This window comes from Buteo buteo, chromosome 11, assembly GCF_964188355.1.
Source record: "Buteo buteo chromosome 11, bButBut1.hap1.1, whole genome shotgun sequence".
NCBI lineage: Eukaryota > Metazoa > Chordata > Aves > Accipitriformes > Accipitridae > Buteo > Buteo buteo.
In genome coordinates this window covers 21,068,699-21,096,344 of record NC_134181.1, presented here as the reverse complement: position 1 = coordinate 21,096,344, position 27,646 = coordinate 21,068,699, and the positions used below count along the sequence as shown (strand labels likewise).

The following is a 27,646-nucleotide window of genomic DNA, read 5'->3' as shown; positions in this document are numbered from 1 at the left end:
CTCTTGATTGTCTTCTGTAATGCTTGGAGAGATTGCTAGATGTCTTTTTATGTAGTATTGAAATGGAATACTACTACTTAGTCTTGCTGTGTTCATCTTTTACTTTAGAAGGAGTTGGAAAGTTAGAACAGTGCAGTCAGTGCTAGGACTTAACTACCCTGCACAGGCATTCTTCAGGGTAATAAAAGCAACCCAAGGAATGGCCTACTGTTTGACATTCATTAGAGGATTCCCTAATTAGCTAACCTTTGCTATTACTTTCCTTTGAACTTGCTGAGGAGTAATCTTTGCAGAAATCAAGGTGCTGATGTATTAGTGAAAAGATTACTTTCTGCTGGTCAGTGCTGATTTACACAGGATCTGGAGGTACTGTACTGAACCCATCGTTGTTCTTCAGGATTTGTTTCAGATGCGCAGATGCTGAGTCAAGTTTTTGGAGTTTCATCTCTGTCAATGTGATTTATCCTAGCAGAGTTCTGTTAAGGAGGAGAGCGAGCAGCACTAGCTAGTCTTGCCTTTTGACAAGAATTTGCCTCTGTAATGATTTGCAAATGTGTGAAGTATGGTAATGTTTCTGTTTCCTGTGTTTCAGGTGATTGAAGTTTATGACTTGACTAAGGTGAAGTTAAAATATTGGTAAGTGATTTAAGACCTCCCATGATTGATTAGTGACTGTCTTCTCAATTTTTTTTTAATCCTGAATCAATTTTTTCACTCATTCTTGTTAAAAAACCAAAATAACTGTCAAAAAAGAATGTAGATAATTATCCTTTCTTGAACATAGCACTTGGTGAAATTACCAGTTTACTCTTTCCTTCAGTCTTGAAGACTTCTTCCAATTTAAATGTGGTATTGCTATTAGTTAATGTTTGTAGCATCCGTTCAATATTCTTAAGACAGATTCATTTTGTTTTCTTTTTCAGTGGTGTCCATTTTAACTCTCAGGCAATTGCTCCAACTATAGAACAAATTGATCAGTCATTTGGAGCAACACATCCAGGAGGTAAGTCTGTTTGAGAAGCACACCTAGATTGACAGACTTCTTTCCAGGAAGTCTTCCTTGTATGTCTGCCTAGAGAAGTGTGTAGACATTTCTATTGTCAAATGATGTGAAATTGTGTTCCAGAATGGTTGTATTCTTATTACTGGGATATCATGTAAAATGTACTGTAAGTTCAGTTGTGACTTTAAGTGAAATAGTGAGGCAGAGAGTCATTGGCACAGAATGGTGTGTTCAGAGATCATTAATGATCTGTTTTGAACTGCCAGTACCAGAAAATTGTGAGCTTTGTTGTTGATGCTGTTGTTTTTACACATTCTTATGCATGGTCAGCTCTCAAATGTCCTTAGGGATTAAGTATACCATGAACATACAGTCATTTGAGCCGATCTCTGTGCAGAGTCAGCCAGGACTGTTTGCTAAGGCTCCGCGCTCTGAGAACGTAGTTATACCCCTGCTAGGGCAGGATCAAGTCTGAGCCTGTGTATAACTGGCTTGCATCTCCCTGCGCCCTCCTTCCTGTTACTGGGAGCACTGGGGAGGTGTGAAGCCAGATGATGTCAGCACGACCAGAACCAGGACAAGTTTAATTAACCTGGCTGAACCCACTCTGACTCTTGCACAGCTACTTGGCTGTTCACCACCTCTGTAGCAGGAAAAAGACTATCTTTAAGCTCCTTGTTCACATATGAGAATGGAGAGTGTATTTCAGGGGTTTGGTAAGTGATGAATATAAGCTAGTGGTGAAACTTTGAAGAGGATATTTAAAATAAAACTGCTCAGAAACTTTAAAGAAACGGAGCCACAAGCTGGCATAACAAGAAAGGTGATTAACTCCATATAGGCAACATACCCTTTTTAGAGCATCATTTTCTGTTTTTAGCTTAACCCAGTCCATTTGCAGTAGTCAGGCTGATCCCAAATAGGCTAGTGTTTTTTGTGATTGATGGCGATTGCATATCCAGTCTTTGTCTGTGTTTTCTGCAGACAATCTCTTGCACATTACAGAACAGGATTTATTAACTGTAGAGGGTCATGTGGCTAAAGTAACATCATTGCTTAAAAGCCTGCTGTAGTAGATGAATATCAGATTGAGATAAATGAATCTTGGATTTCTAGCCATAATACTCCAAGAACCAGAACTGGCCTTTTTAAACTTCACTTCGGTCATGATCTTAACGTTTCTTCTTAGGCAGAAACTCTGAGATCTATAGTTAGATCTGTTATGAAAATAGTATGTACGAGAGACTATGTAGAATCTGGGAAGGGTGAAAGTGGTTCCATATCCTTGACAGTGTATAATATTTACTTGTTCTGTGACAGTGGTTTATTTGTAAATATTTAGAGGTGAAGTGCTTGCAAAATTGTGATATTATGAACGATAAAAATATATACTAAGCTGTAAGCATTGCTTATGATAGAAATAGCATGTTTTATTACTGCATAAAATTGTGTGCAAGCACTTAAACATAGTTTGGCACCACATGTCTTCATGCTGAGTTTGCCAGATCTTGTGCGCCTGTCATATTCAATTAAGAAAACTTGCGCACTTGCTTCAGCTGATGATAGCTTTTCATAACATCTTTTCATCTAGTGACATGTAGATATGAAAATGTATTTATTAAAATATTGGCCTCTTACCATTTCATTAGTGCATTTGCTTATTCAGTTTCCTCACTGGAAATTTGGTATCTTCCATTAGTAGCCTACTTAGCAGAAGTAAATGCTCTTTATTAAGCTGCCTGTCATAAACAGTTTGAACTGTATCATGCAGTGCAAGTTTTTGATGATAACTTTTTTTCTTTGTATTTTCTGAAACAGCAAAGGCAAAAAACCAGAATAGTTTTCAGCATGTGGGAGGGATGATGACGGTGTTTTCATGTCCCACAAAAATTTGAGGTGGGGTGGGGAGAGAAAGGTGGGAAAAGAAACCTTCCTCTTAATGTGACCAAAGTACCAAATGCCAGTTTTCATGAATGAAAGTATGACATAACTATCCCTTTTCTTCTCTGTACCACTACTCCTCCAAAACCCCAATGCAAGCCCTTTAAGTGTAAGAGTATTTTGTTGTTTATTTGTGTTAACCACCACTAGGATTTCAAACAAAATGTTGTCTTTTACTTAAAACCAAGGTGGTTGCAGCAGAACTTTCCGGCAACAGGATACAGTGATAGTTTCAAAACATATTTCAAAAGGTTTGCAACGGTTTTGTGTTGAAACCGACCTTCAGTGAGCAGTTTTGGTTATGCCAAATCAGTGGCTTTAAAAAAGAAGAGTTGTCAGGAAAATTGCGACCATCTTAATTACTTTTTGGCTAATGTTAGTTTGAAACATGGTATTATCTTTGTCATGGGGCTGATTGAAATATGACCACTTTGGAGGTCAATAGCTTCATCCAAGCCAAGATTGTATCCCACATTTCCATGATTCTCTGACCTGACCTCCTGCTGGGGAGCGCTTGCTCTTGCCAGTGGTTCTGTTGAAATCACATCCTGTTCTGAGTCCTTGTGGATGTGGCTGTTTGCTGAAGTGCCATTGAGCATGGATAAGGGCTGGGGAATTGAACTGAAATCATAAGATGGAAGGAAAAAAAACCATCCTTCCCTCCTGCCACAGTGACCTTGCAAGGATTGGGGGGGTCCTGTCTTGTAGCTCTGCAAGTCTCAGAGACTTCAGAGGTTGCCCAGTCTCCCCTGAGGTGCCAGAGGGGTCTTGTGCTTGATACCAGGAAGATTTGGCTTTTGGATCTGCCTCTGCTTTTATCAGGACTGTGTCTGTTGTGTTGGCTTGCTGGTGTCAGTGGCTTTGTCCTGTCCTGCTCTACAGAAACGTTTTCCAGCTGGTCACACTCTGCTGCTTTCCTGGAAGGCAGACTCTCTTCCCTTCCTTCACCCAAAGTGCGGCAGCAAAGAAGCAGTCTTTTTGCTTCTATCAGCAATTTTGAATGAAAGTATTCTGCAGGGTACCTATGTAGTAAATAAATTTAAAAAATAATAATAAAGAACAGTCTTACCTTGTTCAGTCACGTGGCTGTGACATATGATTTTGAGGGATACATGAGAGAACTTCATAAGGATAAAAACATTCCTTGCCCTTTAAGCCTAAACATCAACAAACATTGCAGGAGATGGGAACTGATGTGATTTATATAATCAGATATCACACTTGGCATGACTAGGGGAAAAACACTTCTCCAGCTGGCTCTGGGCTTTGGAAAAGATGCATCATAATTTATCACATGAGAGATATTTGTGTAATTTTCCTGCAGATCAAAACATTTCCCTCTCCCCACACGTTTTCCTTTGAGCGACAAGCAGGGAAAATGCTCTTAACCAGCACATTCTGCAGAAAAGGCAAATGATGACTTTTGAAAGCTTAATGCTTATTGCTCAACTATTATTTTTCTATCCTGTGTGGTCTGGCATTGTCCAGATACCTTGTGACATGTCTCTCAAGTTGAACGTTTGAAAGGCACTTTGGGGGGGATATTTATATGCATTTTTCTCTCTATGCTATGTCATCTTAAATATAAAATTGTAAGAAAAAAGGGGAATATTGAACCAGTTTCCCTTGGTGAAGTGGAAGAAAGCAGCTTCTCTTGTTAGAGTGTTTCCTTATTGTTTTTTGCCTCTGCTGTTTTCAAACTGTTTTGCAAATGAACCAATTTCTGTGTGGTACAAGAACACTGCATTCCCCCCAGTGGCTACTGGGCACAGGTTGAAGTTTGGTAGCATCAATCCCAAAGCTGTTCCCAAGCTCCCAGTCTCCTGGGGTTGTTTTTAAGCTTTCCACAGTCTCGCAAAATAGTATGTCTGGTTAGAGTAAGTACTGGGGTGACTTTTATTGCTGTTTATAGTTGATGCTGTGCAATTTATTGCAGTAAATCAGGACATCTCGTGATGTGATGACAGCTGGAAGTCTGTGTGTGTTCTAATGTATTGCTGCTTTTTGTAAAAGCTGACCAATTGGCTGGTGTTTCTGATGATACTGTTTTTAATTATCATCATAAATGGCCTAGGACCTGCATGTCTGAAGCATTTTCTTGTTGTGCCATATTACTCGGGAATGCAGGTATCTGAACTGGGGCATGCAAGCGAGAGCTCCTCGTGGGAAGAGAGGTGGAAGTGGCAGGGAGGTACCTGTGAGCTCCCACTCGGGAACATGCTTCCTGGCGGTGTGAAATATGGAATTTATCAGCGTTCTGGGGTACATCTGTCTAAAGGACTTTCTGGTTGATACTGTACAGGTGTTTCACGTAACAATGAACAGAATTGTTTTGTACTAATAGTGGCTGTTTAAACTACTTTAGGGATATTAAGGTATAATTGATTGTGTCATTGTATAATTGTATCATTAGGGATAGGTTAGTGCCTACAGGCTTGCATAGGCAACTCTAATGAATCTAAGGTTTCTCTTGTTGGTATGTTTCTGCTGCAACAAATTAAAAGCAAAACTATTATTGTCTAGTGTAATTGTGTTCCTCCCACATCTTGAGATGTAGTAAATTCATTGAGGTGATGAAAGTGCTGTTAGATCTGAACTGGAAAATTCTTAGTTTATTTTGGTAACTCTGTTTTTACTTTCTTTTCCCTTTTAGTGTATAATTCAGCTGAGCAACTCTTTCACCTCAACTTCAGAGGACTGTCGTTTTCTTTTCAGTTAGACTCCTGGACTGAAACTCCGAAGTATGAGGTCAGCAATCATTCTTAGTTAATGGATAGACTTTTTGCAGCTATGGTACTTGCAAAATATCACCTACAGTGTGTCTCGCCTGCAAGCAAAAGAAACCAGTAATTTGGAAGGAATTTAACTCCTGAGCTGTGCTCTTATTCGTGCTATGATATCATGTTGAAGTTTAAAATTTTCTTCCTTTTAGCAGAAGGCATATGCTGAGAGGTTTTGCTTGTATCATGAACTGGGACTAGCAATTCTGTTGTTGAAAGGAGTCTTCTAAAAATATGAGCAGTGTCTATGCAAATACGTGAATATTAAGCAATCTACTGGAAGGCTGTTCTTTTATCAGATATTTTTGAATCTCATCAAAGTGATTATGTAACTAAACTAGGAGAGAGTTCATAAAATACATTTTCATCTTAAGCGTCCTTCATCTTAAGTGTCCTTCAGTATGAGTGCTTTTAGAAAGCCAAATGAATGAGCTTAATTTGTAATGCCTGTTTGCATATTCACCAAATGTTCCAATGAGTTACTGAATAATTGAACATATTATTGTACTCTCTGAAATTTTGGAAATCACTGTCTGTAGTGGAAACAAGATCAGGTCTTCTGTGATTTCCACTTATACTAACAAAACTGTACATATAACCTGTTTTCTGTGAGGATGGAAATGCCCTCAGTTGTATTATCTAGGCTCATCAGTTAAAAAGAATGCATGCTGTATGGTAAATAAGAAGGAGCATATAAGAGCCAAAGCAAAGTGGAAGAAAACAACCAACATGATTACACATGTTCTTATGTCACAGCCTAGTACTTTAGTAGTTGTGTTTTGACATGTGGGAGAACAGGGGGTAACCTTAGGGGAAGTTATTATTTAGCAGTAGTGAAGGTCAGTTGGGTTTCAGAAATACTGGAAGGTAAATAGAAACATAATAAGCCAAACAGAAAGAATGTCCCAACAAAGACTAGGTGCTTTTCATGCAAGAGTTCCCAGGGTATTTATGAATGAAATGGCTGAGCTGCTAAGAAAGTCAATTGTTACACTGAAGATTTGAAAAGATCATAGAATATCTCAAGTTGGAAGGCACCCATAAGGATCACAGAGTCCAACTCCCTACTCCTTGAGGACTACCTAAAACTAAAAGATACTAAAATAAAACTGCTAGAATCATTTTTAGCCATTGCATCTGTGTATCGTGTTTTGGTACGTGGTTCAGTTAACTAAGAAAATAATTAGGGATAGTTACAGAATGCTTGGTGCAAATATGCTTTGAGGGACATAGTGTGGTTCTTGGGGATGATACAGTTCTTCATAGCTGCCAGAACAGTGGAGAAAATAATTTTGCGTTCTCAAAGTCTTTCATCCAGTTGTTCAAATGAGGTTAGTAAAATGCTGTTTGCACAGAGTGAAAGGTGAAATTCTCCCCAGGATTTAAATAGATAGAAGTAGGATAGTTTAGAAAACACAGTAGTATGAAACAGTCCACAGGGAAGATGACTGTTTGTGGAGCCTTTCGGGGAGGAATGTTAGGAAAGACCAAAGAGTTCAATGAAATCTGAAGATGTCAAAATCTTTCAAGTTCAGAGGGGATCATATAGGAATGCTAAATTAGTTAGCAAAGCAGTGTAATATCTGCTTATGGAAATGAAAAAATTCTGAAGAAAACTTTGGCTTTTTTATGTAGCTGGTGACAAACTGCAGGTGAGGAGAACATGAAAACCTACTTGCACTGTTTCTGTTAAGAAATGAGGCATATGTGGCCCAGGCGCTTCCATGGCTCTGGAGGAGATTTCTCTGTTGCTAACGCATAAGTATGTTTAAAAGTAATCTCAATTCTGACTACTTTATAAAGCTGTGTTTTGAGGTATTCATGTTCTGGGCAAATTCAGAAAGAGAATTGAAATCAGGGCATCTCTAGATTTGCGAAGTAGTGGAGGTTCCCTTCTAAATACCTACAGCAGTGAAAGTCATTGCTCTGGGTTAGTTTATTTTCATTTTTTTTCTTTTCCATAAGAGTAACTTTTTGTGTTTACCTTACGTGATGTCCTGCTAAAGTAGACCAGGATAATAGTTGCATATTGTGCATCATGTTTTTGTTGACTGCTTGTGACAACATTAGTTTCTTTTCTGTCCAGTGCCAGCAAAGTATGTTGGCAGTCTTCAAGAAGGTCCTGTCATCTTCAGAGTTGAAAGAAATAGGCTCTTAACAGCACTTAGAAGAATGAACCTGACTTCCTTAGCATGCTTTCTATTTGATGAGAACACTCAAAATCCCTATCCAAACAATATGTGTAAGAATGTGGTGATAAGGAGAGCGGAAAATTATTTAATGAATGAGTCTGTTCATCAGATAAAGGCATTTTACAAACCAGCAAAAATGTTAAAAGGCTGAAATTAATGCAGTGGGTGAGAAAAAAAGTTCTACCTTTAAGATAGCCAGTTTCTTAGAACTTAAATGCAGCGTATCAGTACGAATACTTTACATTGCTAGTGCCAGTGATAAACCAAGAAAATGTGAATTCTCAGTACATACTGTGGCTAATTGTCAGACTAGTGCCATCTTTTGGTGGAGAAACATAGTGAGCATTTCAACCCAGCTTTGGAATCCAGGAGTGGCATAACGTAAAAAACCACCATCTAGAACGGTGTTTTATTGTAGTTTTTCCCCCCTTGTCTTTAGCTAGAGACTTATCCAAATTGGTAAGCATATACTATATTTCTAATGTAATTTATAACTTTGGCCTGAAGTGTCTACTGTGTCATGTAACAAGAATGATGTTGTATATCCACAGCCTAACTTTGCCCATGGTCTAGCCTCTCTGCAAATTCCACATGGTGCGACTGTGAAACGTATGTACATCTACAATGGAAACAGTCTGCAGGATACGAAGTATGTACAGCTAGTCGTGCTGTTTTGATAATTTAGAATATACTTTTTCTTCCGCATTTATTTAGGATTTTGTGAATGCTGAATATAATAATACATTTTTTTAGTTCAGTTTGAGTCTTTTATGAATTTGGTAGCGTGCAGAATGTCTTTAGATACCAACCTCTTTCAATTTGCATAGGCGTTGTCCTCAGACCATATAATCAAATGTTGGTTTGATTTATGTTGCTATAAAAACAGCTTGGCTCAGCTCTAGTAGGCTAATTCAATTGACCTGAAAATGAATTAATTACATAAAGGAGGAAATGTAGTGAATCCAGTAGGAGATGCAGTTAGGCTATTCTTAATCTAGATTTTGTTTGCATGCTAATGACCTCTCTCTAGACAAATCAAATTTGGTGTAGGCAGTCAGTAATTTTGTAGTGTATTGGTAGTATGTGTGTCATGGCAGGGTCCTACCAAGGGTCTTAAACTCTCTCACTATACAAAAACAATAAAATATGTATTTTCAGGCTTAAGCCATATGCATAATCTACCGTGTATTCAATGTATTTGTAGTTACCTGACTGAACTTACTATTCTCAAAAAACTAATCTTCATGCCTTAATACTAATGGAATAGTTATATTTTAATATGGTTAATGTTTTGTATGGTATTGTATTCTGTCTTCTTTTAAGCAGTAATTTATTGTACAACATCTGATGTTTTGCTCTTTCTAAAAACATTGTTCCTGAGGTTCCTTACTCAAGGAAGTACTGAAAGGACTTCTGTAAATTCTTCCTTTCAGCTTATAACTACCCAAACTGATAAGGTGGTAGTTTTTGCAGACTCAGTTGTGTTTTAATGCCAGGAGAGGATTTAACACATCTTTGGATTACTGCTCAGAAGGGAGGGAACCTTGTTTATGCAGACATTGTCTCCTAATTAGAAATAAGTGCACTTCAGAAAAATGTGTTGTCTGTGCCCATCTGTGACATGGTGGGGCTTTAGTGAAAGCACTAATTGTCACATGGGGCTCTGTAATATGTGTGTGTGAGAGTTCAAAGCCTGTGTTTTAGCTCAAGTCATTCGTGCAGAGGAGAAATACACATAAGAACAGTGAGTTTTACAGAGCATATACAAACTAATACACAAAAAAGCAGCCATTCCATTGGAAATATCTTACTTGGGGCTGTTGTTATTTTCTCAAGTATTACTGTAATTGAACTAAAATAAGAACTTTCCCAGTAAAGAAGCACGATTGTTTGTGGTATACCTGCATAAGCTGATTTCATGTTCTGGGCTATGGAGTACCTTCCCAAGAGCAGTGAGAGCATCACGGAGAGGCTTTTCTGCTGCATTTGGGTGATATGCCTAAATCAAGGAGTAAGTATCTTTAAAAACTCTACAACTTCTATTTTCCCTGAGAGAAGTCTGAGATGACACCTCATAGGAGGTTTCCAAAGGCTAGATACAGTTTCCATAATTCCTGGAGTCTTTGAAACCTGCTGTTTGTTTCATTGATAGTAAAGGTCCTGCATTTGAGTGCTGCCTTGTTTCTCTTCCTTTTTCCCCAGACTTTCTGATCCTTGTGTTTGATATAACTTTCAGCCTGCAGTGTGAGTTAAATGCAGCTTTGTCAAAATTGACGTGCTCTGTTCCAGTGAACTGGTACCAGCTTGTTAATGGAAAATTTGAAGATTGAGTGAATCCTATGCATGTTTTTGTGTGATTGGTTTCAGGGCTCCCTTGATGCCTCTCAGCTGTTTCCTTGGTAATGTGTATGCCGAGAACGTTGACGTTCTGAGAGATGGAACTGGACCCTCAGGTTTACGGCTTCGCCTACTCACTGCAGGTATTAATGACACTCAGAACATTGAACTGGTTGCTTTCGTCCGGAAAAGAGGGGTAAACCTGTATCAATTAAGCATAGGTTATTTGTGATGCTTTTACAGGTGGTTTCAAAGTGTTCTCTATACCTTATTTTGAACTATTGGAAACAAAACCAAAAAAAAACCCTGTGAAGGTGAGTCTGCCTGCTGCTGCATTTCCCTGGCCCTGGAGAGATCACAGAGGACTGTAGCCCTGTTTTTGGTAGTTCTGAGACCTTAGAGACTGTTTGCAGAAGTGGGATTTGTCTCCAGGTGTATGTGTAGAATAAAACAGATGCAAGTACATCACTGAAAAAAAAAACCCAAACCGCAGGGAATCAAGAAACCTTTTATACATGTGCATTTTCTGAGATTCCAGTGAGCTGTATGATGTTGATGTTTTTTTGATTAATTCCGGAAGGCTTTTAAAAATGCCAGCAAGAGACGACATCAATGCTGCAGCCTTAGACTGCACTTTAAATTCAATTCATTTTCATTTGCTGTAGGAGACAGCAGTGAAAGTGACAGAGACTGATGAGTACCTTCTCCTTGAGTGTGCTTTCAGAGATGGAGGGGCGGTGCTTAGAAATTAAGGATGAATATAATGACTGCAAAGGAGCCTTGTTCAGTCACCATAACTTGAGACTTGACAATGTTTTTAAGAAAAAACGCTGAGATGTTTTTAACAATTTTCATTAGCAGACTCGGCTTTTCACCTGTTCTGATTACTAACTGTATGTATATTGAGAAAACACTTGGAATACATTCGCAATATGCAAAAGTTAAAAAGGAGAAAATTTAAGATGAAGAATAAAATATGAATAAAAATGGAGAAGATGTTTTCAAGTATTAATTTGCTTCCCTCTTTACAGAGGAACATAATGGAGAGCTGCCTAGGACAGGGAACATATATCCTTGTGTACTAGGGAAGGAGTTGGCTATCACATAATAATATAAATGATTTTGAGAAATTGGACACTTCTAAGGTAGAGTGTCAAGTTTAGTTAAAAATATATATATGCAGCTTAAAGGAAATGTTGTCAATGAATAAAACAATTACTAAAATATCAGTAAGTGTCAGACTAAAACTTGCGGAGTGGCAGTCTGGACATGTGCTGTTCTTGTCTTGCTACAGTTTACAGAAACTCCTTTGTGGAACATATTATGCACCTGTTCTAGCTCAAGTTTCTCTGCAAGTGTATTAATTTAAAGTAACTCTTGCTTAAGAAATCAAGGATGACTCAATTGGATTTTTCTGATTTATTTTATTGGGTAACTAGCTACATAAATAATGCATAGTGAGAAAAGCTAAGTGAGTATTTAGAGCACATCCTGTATTTTGCAGTAACTGCAAATGTTACATGCATACCTATACATGCGTTCTCATAAATGTAAGATGCTGCATCCCTGAAAGCAAATGGGGTCACAAACTGTAAGGTCTTTCCATTTCTTACCATCTGGTAATGTATGTCATTTGATGACAATTCATCGATGTAATGACTATTCAATAAGATCAGTTTTTAACATTGTTTGCATAGGGGCATACTTGCTATTGATTTAATAAGCTATGGGAATCTTGAGTAAAGAATGTATGTTTTCTCATACAGTTAATATGGATGAGGAACTTCTTCATGGGCTTTACTTTTTTAGCTGGAGATACGTCTCTGGCTGCTAAAGTAGAATATTTTAGGTATAGAAATAATTCCTGGTACTTAATGCTAATAACCAGCTGACAAAATTGAGACTGGCTAGGAAAACAAGTCATGTTCATGTGAATGGCAAGGAAGTGAAGATAGCATTGCTGAAGTTGGAGGTTAATAAGATGGGGATCTTTGCAACAGTCAGCACATACATCACTTCAATAAGATATGTTTAAACTGTTGCAAAATAAATGGTTAAATTTAGTTTGGCACTGTTGTCTAAAGAATGCAGCTGTTTGCTTTGTGATAAATAGAGGAATGCTAAGCTTTTCATGTTGATTTGCTGATGTATTCTCTGATCAGGAAGGATGAATTTTGAGTTGTTTTCCATTCCTCAGGTTGTGGCCCGGGTGTTTTAGCCGATGCCAAGATGCGGGTATTTGAGCGTTGTGTATACTTTGGTGATTCGTGCCAGGATGTGCTGAGCACCTTGGGGTCTCCGCACAAAGTCTTCTACAAGTCTGAAGATAAGGTGAGGGAATTCATTCAGGTGCAGGACTTTGTCTCTGTTCAGTGCTGTCTCAGTTTAATCACAGGGCCTGTGTTTTGCAAGACCAGTGAAGTTAAACTGCCATGTAGCACAAATTATGAGTGCTTCACTTGACATATAATAGACCAGGGTGAACCATTATATAATTTGGTTTTAAAAAGCTTTTTTAAGCTAAATCGATGCCAATCTGTTTAAATTTAAAAAAAAAAAAAAAAAAAAAATTGCATCATTTTAACTTGTTTAAAAGTTGATAAAAATAAGAGCACTTCTGAATCCAAAGGAGCCTTAGCAAGTGTGTACTGCCTATTTTTTTAATTATATTTTACGTAAAATAACTTCAACACATACTTTGATCCTTTCCTGATGTTTTTACATAGCAGCATATGAGTAAACCTTTTACTTCAGATAACTAAAAACAGAAAAAAAATGGTGTGTCATTGTGCCACTGCAAGCAGCTGATGGTCCTGTCATGAAGCACAGTATCTTACATGTTTGAACAAGGGCTTCAAATGAGATTATGACAATTTGTTTGAATGTAGTGATGATGTTAATGGCATTCATCTTTGTGAGCGTTATTAAATAGATCTGAAAAATGTGTTTCTTGCAGATGAAAATCCATTCACCCTCGCCCCATAAGCAGGTCCCATCAAAGTGCAATGACTACTTCTTCAATTATTTCACACTTGGAGTGGTAAGTGGGAAGCTTCCATAAACAAATTCCTGTAAAGTTTTGATTTGGTTACACAGCAATCCTTTCAGAAGGCTAAAGGCTGTGGGAAATGAGAGCCTGCAAAACTCTTGATTGCTGCCTTAGGAATCTCTGGGTATGAAAAACAACACTGACTTTTCTCTAGTACTTGTGAATTCAATCAGTAATGTTTTATCATCTCCACCAGTGGATGGAGGGCTCTTTGTGCTTTTGCACTCTCTTAGGTTTTCTCTGTCTGCCATGCCTGATGCATAGATTATACTAGTTCTTGTTTCTGAAATCCATGGTCCTGTCCCGCAGATCTGACATAAATGTGCCATAACACCAATTGTGAAAGTTTGCCGAGCTGTGGGATGTAGTTCAACTTTCATGTCCCTCCTTACAGCTATTTTGCATTCGTCTACTGTAAATAATACGCAGGAAAAACAAGACCTCCTTTGAAAACTTGCCAACATTAGCAAGTGGAACTGCAGTTGTGATTAAGTGCTGGAGGAAATGTGTGTTTGTTTGAATTTACAAATAGTCTCATTTTCAAATACTTCTTTTCATAGTTCCATTTGGTTCCAATGGGATAGATACATATCACTATATGCCTGTACTGTTGTAACTAATCTCAGGTTAGTTTGGGGAAAGCCACTTTCCGCTACCCAAGTTGCTTCATGTCTGTCTGTTTTTTCTTCAACAGGATATTCTCTTTGATGCAAACACTCACAAGGTGAAGAAATTTGTCCTGCATACAAATTATCCTGGTCATTACAACTTTAACATGTGAGTGTGAAGAGATGATCTCTTAAAGAGTATTTTAAAACACCTGAAAAGGAAATCTTATGTTCCCCTTATAGAATTCCAGTATTTTTTCCAAGTGTCTTTGGTGTATCTGGTAATCTGTGGAGGTTTCAGCCATCATTATTAGCACATTTTTTTTATTATTTTATTTTTAGTTTTAAATGCCTTTATATTGTCAAGTATGTCTTAAAGCAGTAAATGAGGTAAGATAGTTCTAGCTATAATGTGCAAACTGTCTTGCTAGAGGTGAACTTCGTATTAGCAAGTGTCCATTTTACTGGTAGGTAGGCTGCTGTTTTCTTCCTGACACTATTTCAGTTAGTGATTTAAAAAAAAAGAAAATTCTCTCATGCTTCTGAACATATTTTCAATACTTTTAAAATGTAAACTCTTTAGAGGAGGAATACGAGTTAAAGTAGTAGTGAGTGGATGTCTGATTAAAGCAGTTAGCGTTAGTGACAGAGAACTCTATAATACTGTTTCTAAGCTGAATATTTCTCCATCCACTCTGTGTAACAGCAGAGTAATTTGTGCTGAAGGATCTTTTGTGTCCTCTAGAAAATTGTGTTAGGACACTCCCAGGCTGCTGCCTTTTCTGATCTAGAAAATAGAAATAAGAACTCTTCTTAATCTGTTAGCATTGAGACTCTCATTTTCATTTTATTATTCATGTGACTTTTCATTAAACTGGTTAAGAGCCCTAAGTTTGTGCTATGCAGTTTATGTTGGCTTTTCTGTTTTCTAATAGCTTTACGATTTGCACTTTCTAGTTACCATCGCTGTGAATTCAAGATTCCGCTAGTCATTAAGCGAGGTGAGTAGTTCATCTGTTGTCCTGCTTCAGGGGGCATGTACCACAAAATCCTCAAAGTGGAGGCATGATCAGTTTTCACTTCTAAAGCATCCTTCATTATCAGAGGATGCTAACAGTGAAAGTCTTTGAGACGGAGGAGAAATTTGGGGGTTAGGTTTCTATTTAAGTGAAAAAGATACTTCAGGACATGTTAGCAGTTCTCTGATTTTACTTACGCTACCTTGTTTACTTACTTGGATCATACAAATATTTAGCTGCAACATCACTAGTTTTCTGTAATGCTGCCACTCTGCTAAAATCAATTACCTTGTACCTGGAGGTTCAAAATCTGTAAGGCAGTGTTAGTCTGAGCTGGTCTGTCCAATCCACTGTTGAACTTTTTAACACTGAGCTCGCTCTTGAAAGCTTTATTCATGGTATTTAATATAAACTGGTTTAGCTGGGAATGAAAACAAACATCTGGAATATGTTGGCTTTATGTGCTATAGACAAAGTATGTGTGTTGTGTTCACTTGAAAATCTCTACTTGAAAAAAATATATATAATCAGTAATGCTGATTCCACAAGATACTAAGATGTGCCCAGCTCTGTGTAAGTCAGTCATCTCCACAAACTATGGGGAACCTTGTTTGATTGAAGATCATAGGGATCGAGGTAGACTTCTTTAATATAAGAATTAACAGGTGTACTGGGAAAGTGTGTATTTTGATTACCCAGGGAATGGTGGATGCTGGCTAGGTTTTGGCCAGGGATGCTTTCTTCATTCTGATTGGTTTTCACTGAAAGCACTTTCCTGTGTAAAGTGCAATTCTCCGGTGGCTGTCACAGCAGTTTGAGCACGTAGAGGAATGAAAATCTGGAAAAACAATGTCTGTATATGCTAGCTTATGTGAAAGTTGATTTGTACTTCAGCCAAGAGAATAAGCATGAAAGTTCTCACTTTTTAAATTCTTTTCCATGAGGTTTTTGTGCACTACTTCAAAGGCATTAATTTCTGATTTTTATTCACCTCAAGTAATACCATGAATCTCTTCTGAATGTGTATTGGGATTTTGGGGGGTTTTTTTAGCTCACCTTTCTGGTCTCTAGCTTATGTTCAGGACATGTAACAAATTGTAAACAAATGTTATAAAATTTATGAAGAGTCCATCTTCTTCCATCTGGTGGCAGTGTCTGATGCAGCTTTATTAACTCCCTTCTGTAGTTCAATGTCAGACAATAAATTGACAGCCAGAGTTGAAGTTGCACAGGCACTAAACTCTTTCAACATGAAGAGAGCATTTTTATTTAGCAGGTGGAAAATACAGAGGAGCTTTCAATCAAATTAAAGACTATTTGCTATGTTTGAATTGTTTAGCATCTAGGTCCATTCCCAATGCTCCAGGAAGGTACTTTCAGTACTCAGAAGTCCCCAAATGTATGTCTGAAACACTGCGTGAAACCACCAGCAAACAATTTCTTTCTAAGACTGTAAGCGTAAATGCAATGCTGTCCTCGCCTGTAGCTTTTTCTATTATTTACTAGGTGGACTGCAATTCCCAAGCTCTCTGCTATATGTGTTTTTGAAAGAGTGGCATTTTAGCTGATTTCAAGCCTGCCAGCTCCTGAGTCTCAAGCTGTCAGTTTTAGCCAGCCTCCTTTTCAAGTGCAGTGGAGTGTTTGGACTTGAGGAGTGGCACATCACGTTATCTCAATGAGTGGCTGTGCTAGGCATGTTAACAGTGCAAAGATATGTTTCTTTTACTCTGGCATTCTTCTATGTAAGATTACAGCTTAAACATATATAGTGTTAGAACTTGGAACTTGCTGTAAATGGGCAGGTTTGTTTAATCACCTTAACTGGCATTTAGTCAATGTTGACAATTCTGGTTGCTAGTAAACCCTGGTAAATTTGTGTATGAACTGATCTAATGCTTGTATGTCTCCTGCTATCTGAACTAACCTCCCAAAATATAGGATTATATAGGTTCGAGTATAAGCTTATAAATGCTTTTCTGTTTTTCTTTCATAGATAGTGCTGATTCACAGACAGAAACATGTACAACATATAGCAAGGTAAGTCTGTGCAGAACTGAATGTTCTCCTTTTCTTAAACCATCTAAATGATCTATGCGGAATTTGTAATATGCTTTGAAGAAGTAATAGCAGTTGTATTGTGGTGTTTTAAAATAGAAAAGTTGAAGGCCAAAAGTTAACGTGTGTTTTGTGGTTTAAACATTTTTGTTGTGTTAAGGATTGAAGGCATTCATAATAGCACACTTCATGCTTATTGCATGCTTTGCGTTTAAAATAGTGTCATGGTTTAACCGCAGCCAGCAACTAACTACCGCAACAGCCACTCACTCACTTTCCCCCCACCCAGTGGGATGGGGAAGAGAATTGGAAAAAAAAGGCAAAACTCTTGGGTTGAGATAAGAGCAGTTTAATAAAACAGAAAGGAAGAAACTAATAATGATAATACTAATACAATGGCTATAATATTAATAAAAGAATTGGAATATACAAAACAAGTGATGCACAATGCAATTGCTCACCACTCACCAACCAACGCCCAGTTAGTTCCCAAGCAGCAATTCCCCCCAGCCCAACTCCCCCCAGTTTATATACTGGGCATGATGTCATGTGGTATGGAATATTCCTTTGGCCACTTTGGGTCAGCTGCCCTGGCTGTGTCCCCTCCCAGCTTCTTGTGCCCCTCCAGCCTTCTTGCTGGCTGGGCATGAGAAGCTGAAAAATCCTTGACTAAGTCTAAATGTTATTTAGGAACAACTGAAAACCTCAGTGTGTTATCAACATTCCTCTCATACCGAACAGAAACATAACACTGTACCAGCTACTAGGAAGACAGTTAACTCTATCCCAGCCGAAGCCGGGACAGATAGCTGCAGGTAGAAATAGAACAGTAAAATAAGCGATGGGGGAACCAATAGCAGTGGTGGCTGAATGTTAGCTGGAAGAGATATTTCTAAACAAAATTTTGAGAGCTTTTCTACTTAATGTAGCTTTTGAAGGCATGTGGTATTTGACCAAGAGGGTCCAGTGCCCTTCCACTTTCTTCTGAACAGCGCCAGTAATGGGACATTTCTCAGGCAGCAGCAGGCCATACAAAAATGTCACTGCCTGTGTGACACCTCCTGATGACAGTGAACTCCTTGAAAACTGTATAGCCTTACCACCTGAGATTTCCAACTGGGCAGTTGCTGATGCATGTTTGAGAGCTACATTAAGTTGAAAAACTTCTCAAAAATTGTGTTCAGCAGTGGCTCTACAGTTAACATTCAGCCAGGGTCAGTGCTGCTCTCTTGGCTCCTGGGGTGCTAAATAAAGGCTTTGCTTAGTGAATTTTGAGTCCCATACTGGGAAGAAAAAATTGGAGTCAGCAACCTGGAAGCTGGCATTCTTTACTTTTTGATTTGAATTGCTTACATCCTTCAGTGCTTTGACTTATTTCAGTCTTGTGTGTGAAACTGCAGTTTCTTATTAGGTCTGCTTAGAGCAATGAAAAGTGCTGGACATTCCCAATCATTAAGTAGTGCGGCTTTCTTCTTTTCCAAACGTCGCTTCAATCAAGGAAAGGCTTTTGGGAGAGGTAGCAGTGATGCTATTTTTCCCTCTGCAAAGTTATGTAAGAGGATATTTTGCTGAGGTTTCCTACAGCTGTTTTTTTCTCTGAAATGCTACGAGACTTTCCAGCTACACTTTACCCATAAGACCCATAGAATTTTTTATATTAATAATTCTAATTCAAAGCTATTTTGAGACAAAAATGAGAATAAACCCTGAGAGTATTTTCTAGCTCTAGTAATGGATAGTTTCCATTGCTGAATATGGCTCCAGTCACAAAATACTTTTGTAAATACAACCTCTATGTTATTTGGCAAATGAACATGTCACAAACAAAAATGTACACGAGACTCTTCCTAGAAAAAAAAGGTTTCCTGTGCCTCATTTTAACACAAAGTCTTTGATATGTTTACAGTGGGACAGTATTCAGGACCTTCTGGGGCACCCTGTAGAGAAGCCAGTGGTACTTCACAGGTAAAGATCTCTCTTTGTCTTGCTTGGCAGGGATTGAGCTGATGACAGAGGATGAGTTTAGGCAGAGGAAGGGTATTTATTGCACTAGTTACTTTTGGGCTGCTTTGCTGTTAAAGTTTCAGACTTTTGGGCCACTAACAAGACTAGATAGCTGCTCTCAGAGGAAATAGACTGACATGCAGAATGAAAACATTTCCAAAATTCCTTGAACTGTAAAATCCAGAGAAGAGCTAAGCAGCATATACAGAAGTCTCTCTCTTTGTGTAATAAATAGTGTAGATTTTTTAAACTAGTCACATGCATTTCAGCAACTTGACATCATACAGTACAGTGCCTAGTATATATGATAGCAGTCTGTTTGAAGAAGATTTGCTTTTATGAACATAGACAGTTGTTCTACAGTTCTGTCTTCAGTCAGCCTGAAAGAAGAGTCCTTACATTTGCTGTGTTTAATAATACTGTTTAATGAAATTTGGATTATTCTATTTCAGTATCTAACCATGTAATTTTTTAACACAATAAAACAAGTGGCTTAATAGATAGCATATAGTAAATACATATGGTGGAGGCTGAGTCATAAAGTAGACTGAAGAGTGGGAAAGGAACTTGCACAAAAATAACTCGTAATAAATTACATGGTGCTTCTCTCTTCCTATGTATCTGTTTATTTTCAGAGTTCTTCCTGTTGGAGTTCAGTGAAAGAGAGTTTTCCTGTAGAGGTCATTAGTAACTTTTTGGTTACTTTCTCCCTGAATATTAACAATGGCTCTGTGACATTAAGCAGAGGTATCCTCTGGCTCACTTGGAATCTAGCAGTGGTGTTGCATAATGTAGATTTACTTTCTTTTGATGAAAGCCATGATAAAGATGCCATAATTTACCTTATATTACTGAGTGGTTATTCTTCCCTGAGAAGTTCCTGATCCTCACACATCCTTTTTTGCTCTTCCCCCCCCCCCCCCCCTTATCTGTTCAGGTCATCATCTCCGAACAACACTAACCCATTTGGGTCAACCTTTTGCTTTGGACTGCAACGAATGATCTTTGAGGTTAGGAGAAAAATGTTCGTACTTGTCTGGGCAAGAGAAGATGAGGAGTTTGCTATTATTACAACTGGCTTATTATTTCCCATTTCAAGAAAAGCCAGCACTTGGAAGTGGCTGTATTTTTAGAGCTTATTGGCAGAAATGGGCAACTTTCCAATCTCTTCTCTGAGGTTGTACATTTGCATGTTAAAGGTGGCACTTCAAGTTTGTCACCCAGAACTCATACTAGCAGGAGATGTGTGCACTGAGCTCTGAGTAGTGGTGGAGCATGCTGGTGTTTAAATGTGTCATGGAAATCTAGAGACCATTTTTAGGAACTAGCCAAGAGCTTATTGCTTTCCTTTGTTGTTGGGATTTCTTTTTTCAGACAGATCAATTTCATATTTGCCAGTTTCAGTCTTCTGAGTTTGTTTGATGTATGATTCTTCACTTTTTCCCTGCCATCCTTTTGCAGGTGATGCAGAATAATCACATAGCTTCTGTTACTCTGTATGGCCCAACACGGCCCAGCAGCCAGTTGAGAACATCGGACCTTCCCCAGTGAGCATCCCCTGCAAAGTCAGCTAATCTCAATGCTACGAAATTAGTACAGCGTGCCTTGATTTGCTGCCACTTATAATACGGAAAGCACGTTACGATTTTTTTTTTTTTTCCAATAAGCCTTTCCACCCGGGAGCGGTGTGGAGGGAAAATTCTCTCAACCCTTCATCATGGGGCATGGAACTGTTGATGGAGGAAAGCAGCTTAGGTGCCTGTGCCGTCGTTTATTCTTCTCCGTTGCCCTCATCCTATGCAGCACAGACCTGAAGAGACTGTCCTCCCTTCTCAACTGGCAGAAGGGGGAAATGGAAGAGGGGCACGTAATGACTGCAAGAGTTAGAAGCACAAACTTTCTGAGCCTTGGAGCATCTGGAAGCAGGTATTGATTTTAGTCTGTTTGTGTTACTGTATTGATGTGGTGGTCACATTTTAAGAAAACGTGTGTGTGTATATATATAGATATAAACACATCGGTATTTCTGTGGCTTAGGACATTGTACCAAGTGTGACAAGGATGTATATATGTCCATGATTTCAGGCACCACATCTTTGTGTAACTTTAAACCAAGCAAGTAGCATGTGCATAATACTTGGTTGTAACATTTGCACTACATACACTTTAATTACTTGATAAACGTTTATCTTCACTGAGGAGCATCTGTGTACTGGGTGTGAGTGGGGTGTGATGGTTATTTAATGTACGCTGCGCATAAAGCTTATTTATACAGTGGATCAAATTTATCCACCTTCCTGCACTAATATGTACTTGATATGCTGAAACAATTTTTTTCTGCCATGGCTGGTTTACTAATTATTTTTTTTTTCATACACAGTTTCAAAAAGAAAAAATCTGGAAGAGGTTATTTCTATGATTGATTTATGTTTTAGTGAAAAGATTTGATACAATTTTTCATACTAGTGAAAAATTTAACAAAGAAATAGCATTGCCTCATTTGCCTCTGTTCCAAAATCCTTTACTTCCTACTCTGTTTCCTTAGACAAAGAAAAGCTGTATATAATGGTATCTCAGAAAGAAATTCCCGAGCTCTGCCATCACCAAGAAAACCTTTTCTGTAACTTTTTGATGTATGATTTTAATTTATGCCAAAGGTTTAGCCAAAGACATCCTTATTGTAGTTTCACCATTTCTGTACATACATGCTAACTGCACACCCCACCCCAGCAGACAGGATATAGGCTTCTTTCTAGTTGGGAGATGCTGCTCGCGACATTTTATCCCAGGAGGATACTTTAGGTTTCTAGTTCTCTTACCGGTCTTATTTGGGGGAAATAGGTGGTCTGTCTTTGAAATATTGAACCCTTTTTAAAAATGGACAAGAGAAATGTATAATTTTATCCCATTTTTAATATTTTGGTGTAGCAACTTGTGATACATAGATGACGATTTTGTGAGTTTTACTATGTGTGTACAGATTTTGTAAATATGACATTTTTGTAATTTTAACTCCATGTACAGTGTAATCCTGTATAGTTTATCAATGAATGAGAGAGAGGAAATCGAATGTTAACTGAAGTTTTGGATCCTGGACCAGTAGCAGGGATAAATGTGGTGTGTGTGTGAGACGTTCTTTGCCATTTAGTCTTCCTGTATACTGTGACACTCTAAACTGTTTTGCTAAAACAAACAAAAAAGCCCCATGGAGAATCTAATGGATAAGGAAAAAGTTACTGTTTACCTTTATCCCTAGGTGTCACTCCTGTTGAATCCCTGTTCAATCTGTGCTGTCTCCTGTGATCATTGCTTGCTAAGAAAATTCTATGCCTCAACCTTCCTTTTGTTCCCTCTCTAATTTTAATTTCATTTTACATAGCCCTTCTGTAAATTAAATGGAATAATAATGAGCATGTACACTGAAAGAAAAATAAAGAGACTCTCAGTTACTGGTTTTGTGTTAAATACAGTTGCTGGGTGTTTTTGTAATAAAATCATGGATGTTCTTGTGCTTTTTTTTCTTATGAATTAGTTCTTTTTATTTTACTTTCAGACATTATATTTGAAGTACCTGACTAGTGTTCTTGCTTTACAGCTGATACAGTATGTTCTCCAAAGAAACAGTGTAAAAACTAACATAACTTGCAGTTTGTTTCGTAGTAGATACATGAAAGTGTATTATAAATTTTTGCCCTGAAGTGCAAAAGAAGGAAAGTCTTTAAACCATGGTAAATAACACTGTGGCTTCTGTATTATGTTCAAAAATGCAATTGTTACACTCATGTCAGCCTTTGGGTGTCATTAAAATCGATCAAGCTTCAAAGAGTTTGAATATCGCACAACAGAATGGAAGAAGTGTCTGCAGTAAAAGGAGTAAACATGAATTCTCATACTGCTTTCTTGTGCCCTAAGGTACTTCAACAGAAAAGCATTGGAAGTCTGCTTACCCTGAAGTAGTTTAGAGGTTAATGCAGGGCATAAAGAGTGGGAGTCCCGTTTCCATTTGCCTTTCTCCTGTACTGGCTGCATAATGCAGCGTAGAGCACTTAGCTCTCCCTCCTTTAGCATCCTTCAGTTCTGGAATATAAAATGACCTTGCATAGTGCTTGGCTCAGTATGCTCTTGGAGAATTTTATGATCTCTGAATTGAGATGGTGTGCATGCTTCTGCTTGTTACTAAAATATGACTGCAATCCTGCTAATAACTTCAGTTAATTTTAGTTAATCGTTTTCTAATAAAGGCTCCAGATTAGCTGCAGGAGGAGACAGATTCTTGATGGGGCAATTTGAGTAATGGCTATGCAGATACTACCACTATCCTGCTCTCAAGCATATTCAGTTGAAATTCTTCAGAAGTGTGAGGTCAGGACTGCTGCTATAGCGTGCACCTCAAGACGTAGGACAGGATGTCAGCAGCTAACCAAAGGTATCTAACTTAGTGACTCCCATCTTCACTTGTAGTGCTCTGGTGAGTCAAAGCGACTAAAACAGTGTAGATAATGGAATGTCCTCTCTTAACAGCCCAGATACTTCTCAAGGTCAGTCCCTTCATCTTGAAAACTTCCTCTGTAACAGACAAAAATTAAAGGCAACTTTGCATTTTGGCTGCTGATGGTGAGCGGAGCGCAAAGCACTTTTGGAGGAGGCGGAGCTGAAGAAGGGCATGGGGAGATAATGTGGAGCGGGTCTTTTGGGTTTCCTCACCCTTCCTTTGTGATTGCAGCTGTTCATAGCTCGCTTCTCTGAGATGTTTTGATTTGTTTGCTGCTATTTGGACTAAGCCAAGCCAAGCTCTTCCTGTGCTGATGCATTAGGGAAGCTGATGTGGAGCCTGAAGGACTTGCTGGCATGAAAACCTTAGGAATTGAGGGGGGGGGGGGGCAGTGAGAGCAGTTTTGAATCACCAGAATGAAGAGAGGAAGGAGTAGGGAATAGAGGAGCTCTGGGGAAGAAGGTGAGGATGGCAGTGTGGCAGGAAGGAGGGGCTGGGACGAGGCTGTTCGTTTGAACCAAGTGCTGTTCCTTGCAGAGGGGCGCTCAGGGTGCAGCAGTGTGCCAGCCTGAGCTCTGCCAGGCCAGCTAGGCAGGGGGCATCACCTTCCCCTCCCAAAGGAACTGGGAGATTTGGGCTGTGTCAGATCCCGTCTCAGTAGGTGCCCTTCTCAGAGTTATGTATGGTTTGGTACAGATCGTGCATGTAGCCAACGTGCACGTTGGTGGTCCATCATTTTGGTTTCATACGATAAAACTGATATAATGTTACGTACAATTGCATTTTTAATAAAACACATTCTGCATATGATCCCATTTTGATGTGTGCCTTTTTCCTTTGTGTAGAAATTAGGAGTTTGTGTGGGTGTCTGCTTAACTTCAATATTGCAGTATTTTCCACAGTATTTCATTTGTTCACACTTAATAATGTTGTGCCCTTCTTTTTGGAGGTGAAGCTGACATTTCTTCCCGTATTCTTTAGGCCTGCAAGCAGTCCCTGGTCTCCTGTGAATATTACAGGCAGTACTATATAGATCAGTGCTGCTGTGTAATACTAGAATCCTCTGTTCCCCAAAATGCTGTTCCTGTCAAGAAAACCAAATTTTCTGTTGCCAGGAACTGTCACACTTCTAATTCTAAACAGATTTTTTTTTTTTTTTTTTAAATAGTAATTGGGTGGTGTGTGAGAACTGATTCATGCACTCATGATTGTTCATATTCTAGAACTGCCATCAAACCTGTTTAAAAAAACCCAAACTTTCCCATGTCTCAGGATTACAGCCAGATGGTGACTCATTGTTACCAGGGGCTGGCTGGAGGTTAGACTTCAGCTAGTGTTTTCCAAAGGGAAAGCGAGGGGCTTGTTGACCACTTCACATTGACTTTCTACATGTTGTTAGAGCCTGTTAGTCACGTAGCAACTCTGCTAAGCTGACTTCTGTTAGGTTTTGTGTTTGATGGCTCCAGACGTATGTAAGAGTAAATCTGCATGCGTGTGAAGCTGAGTGGCTGTTACTTCGAAAGAAATGTTACGTCCAAGCCATAGCTATTTGCCTGCTTCAGAGTATTTGGACAAGGACCAAGATGTCTGATATGGCAGAATTTCTCACGGGCTGGTTGTGTTGAGTTCAGAATAATTTTTGGTGTCATGATACAAAAAAGGCTATTCTGTGCTAGCTCTGCAGATACAATTGTTCCATGTCCACTTTTGCCCCATAAACACCTTTTATTTTACCTCCTTTATCTTGATTACACCAACACTTTCCTCTCTGGCTGATCCTGTCAGACACAACCTGACACAGCATGTGTAGCCAATTAAATACATCACTGTGTGTGTTTGGGGAGTTAATAGAATACAAATTAGTTCTGGTTCATTCTTTTCCTGTAAGATATGGCCCAGGATGCTTCAGAGGTAAGGTAAGGTTGAAGCAAAATAGGGGGAAGTTAAAAGTGGAGCTTGCTGAAGATGTAACTCTTTAGCATTAAAATAGGATTGAGAGTTAATGAAGTAGGGAGGCTTTGTTCAAGGCCAGGGTGTAACCAGTTCACTGCGTGAAAACTGCACCAACAAAGGGATTTGTTTTTGCAGGAGGTATATGTGTTACTTGGAGGGTTCAGGTGGAATTTAAATACCATATTCTCTACCTATGTGAATTTTAGCTGTAACTAATAAAGTCACTGTTTAAATGTTTCACCTGCCAAACCTTTTATCCAAGGCTTTTGTTTTTGTTTGTGGGGACGTGTATTTTTCCAGCAGGCAGAATCGTTCCTTTTCATGATCTGGGAACACTGGCTGCTTGAAACAGCCGGAAAGGCAAGCTGGAGTTTGCATAAGATACTGTTACAACAGTAACTTTTGTTCTGGACTAGACTATAATGAGTTAACATAACCTTTTCTCTTTCATACCCTAATTAATTCCCCTTTAAGTGTTACTAGTTTGGTCATTTTAAAGTACTGGGTATTGCAGTTTCAGAAGCTGGTTTTAAGTGCCTTAATGTTTCACACCTACGCTACATATTCCACCTAGTGGGTAAGTTTCATAGATACTTAGTTTAAATACCAATCACAGAAACCCCCTGCATGATTATGCAGTGTGCAGTCTAATCAGCAAAGTAATCAAACCAGTCTGAATCACTTTATTCCCTTTTCACCTCCACTGGTCTCTCTTAGAAAGACTGGAGCCCTGGAAGCCCGAGTTTACCCTGTTCCTCAGTGGGTAGCTCTGTTACATCCACAAGTGTGGAGGCTAACAAGATTATTTCACCCTTTTCTTCTGCTTCTATGGCCATAGAGAGTGTTTGTCCGAATATCACACCTTTATTCCCACCCAGCTCAGTCAGTCCCCTGGGGACAAGGCAGTCGCCACGGACCTGTGTTACTTTATGTTTTTTCACTGGTCTCAGCACTGGGCTTGTCAATGGGTGGGCAGGGAAAGGGAGGGAGGGAGGGAGAGAGGGAGAGAGAGAAGATGTGTGAGCTGGATTTGGATGAATTGGAGAGAGCGTTGGGCTGGTCAGGACTGGTGGGGAAGCTGTTTGCTGCTCTTGGAGGGACTCGGATGCACTTGTCCTTTGGGGTTTGGTTTCCTCATTTCTCAGCATGGTTTTCTCATTGACCATAAGCCTAGAAAATCATGAAAAGTTGGATTTAAAAGTTTTACTGGTTTTGACAAACATCAGTATAGTTAGTAGCATCGTTAGGGAAATGCGGTAGGCTATTTTCAGGGCTGCTGAGCCCTGCAACTCCGGCTGAAAGGTACAACTCGGGCTCAGCAGTTCTTCAAACTGGGCTTTGGGGTAGACTTCCCCCGTCCCCCCCCCGATCTGATGGTACTTCAGCACTCTCTGGGGAATGTTCTCAGTGCTAATATTTAGCAAGGATTCTCTGAGCTGTTTGATTATTTTGTACTGTTTGATTTTGTAGTTGGCGTTTGCTTCCAAGAACCTGCTGTAGAAAGATGAATAATTAAGCTGCAGTCAGGAAGCACAGTATTTTAATACTCAGTTGCTCCAGAGCCATCTTGGGCTTTGCTTTCTTTTTTTTATGATGTCTAAGTGAGCAGTGGCCTGACCAAATGATGGATCTTGGCATTCACTACCAGTTTATGTGTCCAGAGATGCATTTGGAGGTGCTGAATGTGAGCTTCAAGCCAGCTCTGCTCGTTATAGTGACCAAATCTGGCTACTTACATACAGTAAGAACAAAATTTCACTGTGTGTGGGTCCCTGGGATTCAATAAAACCTACTGTACTGTATTAGCTTCAGATGTTTATGTCTGTCTCGAGGATGTCTGCTTGCCTTCCTTGCTACTGGTGGAACCCACTTAGGATATTTTTATGTTTTCTTTTCTCATCATGGGTTAGTCATGAAAAAAATTGCCACTCAAGGCTTTGTAGCAAAACCCTGACTGGTGCATTGAATTAGCCAGTTAATAAAAGCTGCTCAGAATGTCATTCTGAAATGGATGGTTTGGGTTTTCTGAGATGTGTCGGAAAGGTTGGTGGAAGGTCCTTCCTGCCAGTTCTCATACACACCTAGGGTTTTAGGATTTTCTGAAAAGAACCTCATATTTTAGGAAACAATCTCCAGCATGGATGAAGTCAAAGACTTTTTGCCTACTGTGGCAGGAAGTAGAATTTAATAAACTGCAGGGGATGCAGCACTGC

At 39.0% G+C, this 27,646-nt stretch overlaps 2 protein-coding genes across 2 annotated transcripts in view; one reads left to right on the top strand and one right to left on the bottom strand.

Moving 5' to 3' along the window:
• PHAF1 (phagophore assembly factor 1) overlaps nucleotides 1-22,453 on the top strand; it is a 35,711-nt gene extending 13,258 nt beyond the window's left edge. Inside the window, exons 5-17 of the mRNA XM_075040350.1 lie at nucleotides 593-636; nucleotides 924-1,003; nucleotides 5,598-5,692; nucleotides 8,468-8,565; nucleotides 10,284-10,396; nucleotides 12,451-12,584; nucleotides 13,210-13,293; nucleotides 13,997-14,079; nucleotides 14,868-14,911; nucleotides 16,923-16,966; nucleotides 18,891-18,949; nucleotides 19,926-19,998; nucleotides 20,450-22,453. Coding sequence (XP_074896451.1) covers nucleotides 593-636; nucleotides 924-1,003; nucleotides 5,598-5,692; nucleotides 8,468-8,565; nucleotides 10,284-10,396; nucleotides 12,451-12,584; nucleotides 13,210-13,293; nucleotides 13,997-14,079; nucleotides 14,868-14,911; nucleotides 16,923-16,966; nucleotides 18,891-18,949; nucleotides 19,926-19,998; nucleotides 20,450-20,539 — 1,041 coding nt within the window. The 3' untranslated portion in view covers nucleotides 20,540-22,453. The remainder of the gene's footprint in view (nucleotides 1-592; nucleotides 637-923; nucleotides 1,004-5,597; nucleotides 5,693-8,467; nucleotides 8,566-10,283; nucleotides 10,397-12,450; nucleotides 12,585-13,209; nucleotides 13,294-13,996; nucleotides 14,080-14,867; nucleotides 14,912-16,922; nucleotides 16,967-18,890; nucleotides 18,950-19,925; nucleotides 19,999-20,449) is intronic.
• A 3,679-nt stretch (nucleotides 22,454-26,132) lies between these two features.
• TRADD (TNFRSF1A associated via death domain) overlaps nucleotides 26,133-27,646 on the bottom strand; it is a 32,023-nt gene continuing 30,509 nt past the window's right edge. Inside the window, exon 4 of the mRNA XM_075040349.1 lies at nucleotides 26,133-26,603. Within this exon, the coding sequence (XP_074896450.1) occupies nucleotides 26,589-26,603 (15 nt within the window). The 3' untranslated portion in view covers nucleotides 26,133-26,588. The remainder of the gene's footprint in view (nucleotides 26,604-27,646) is intronic.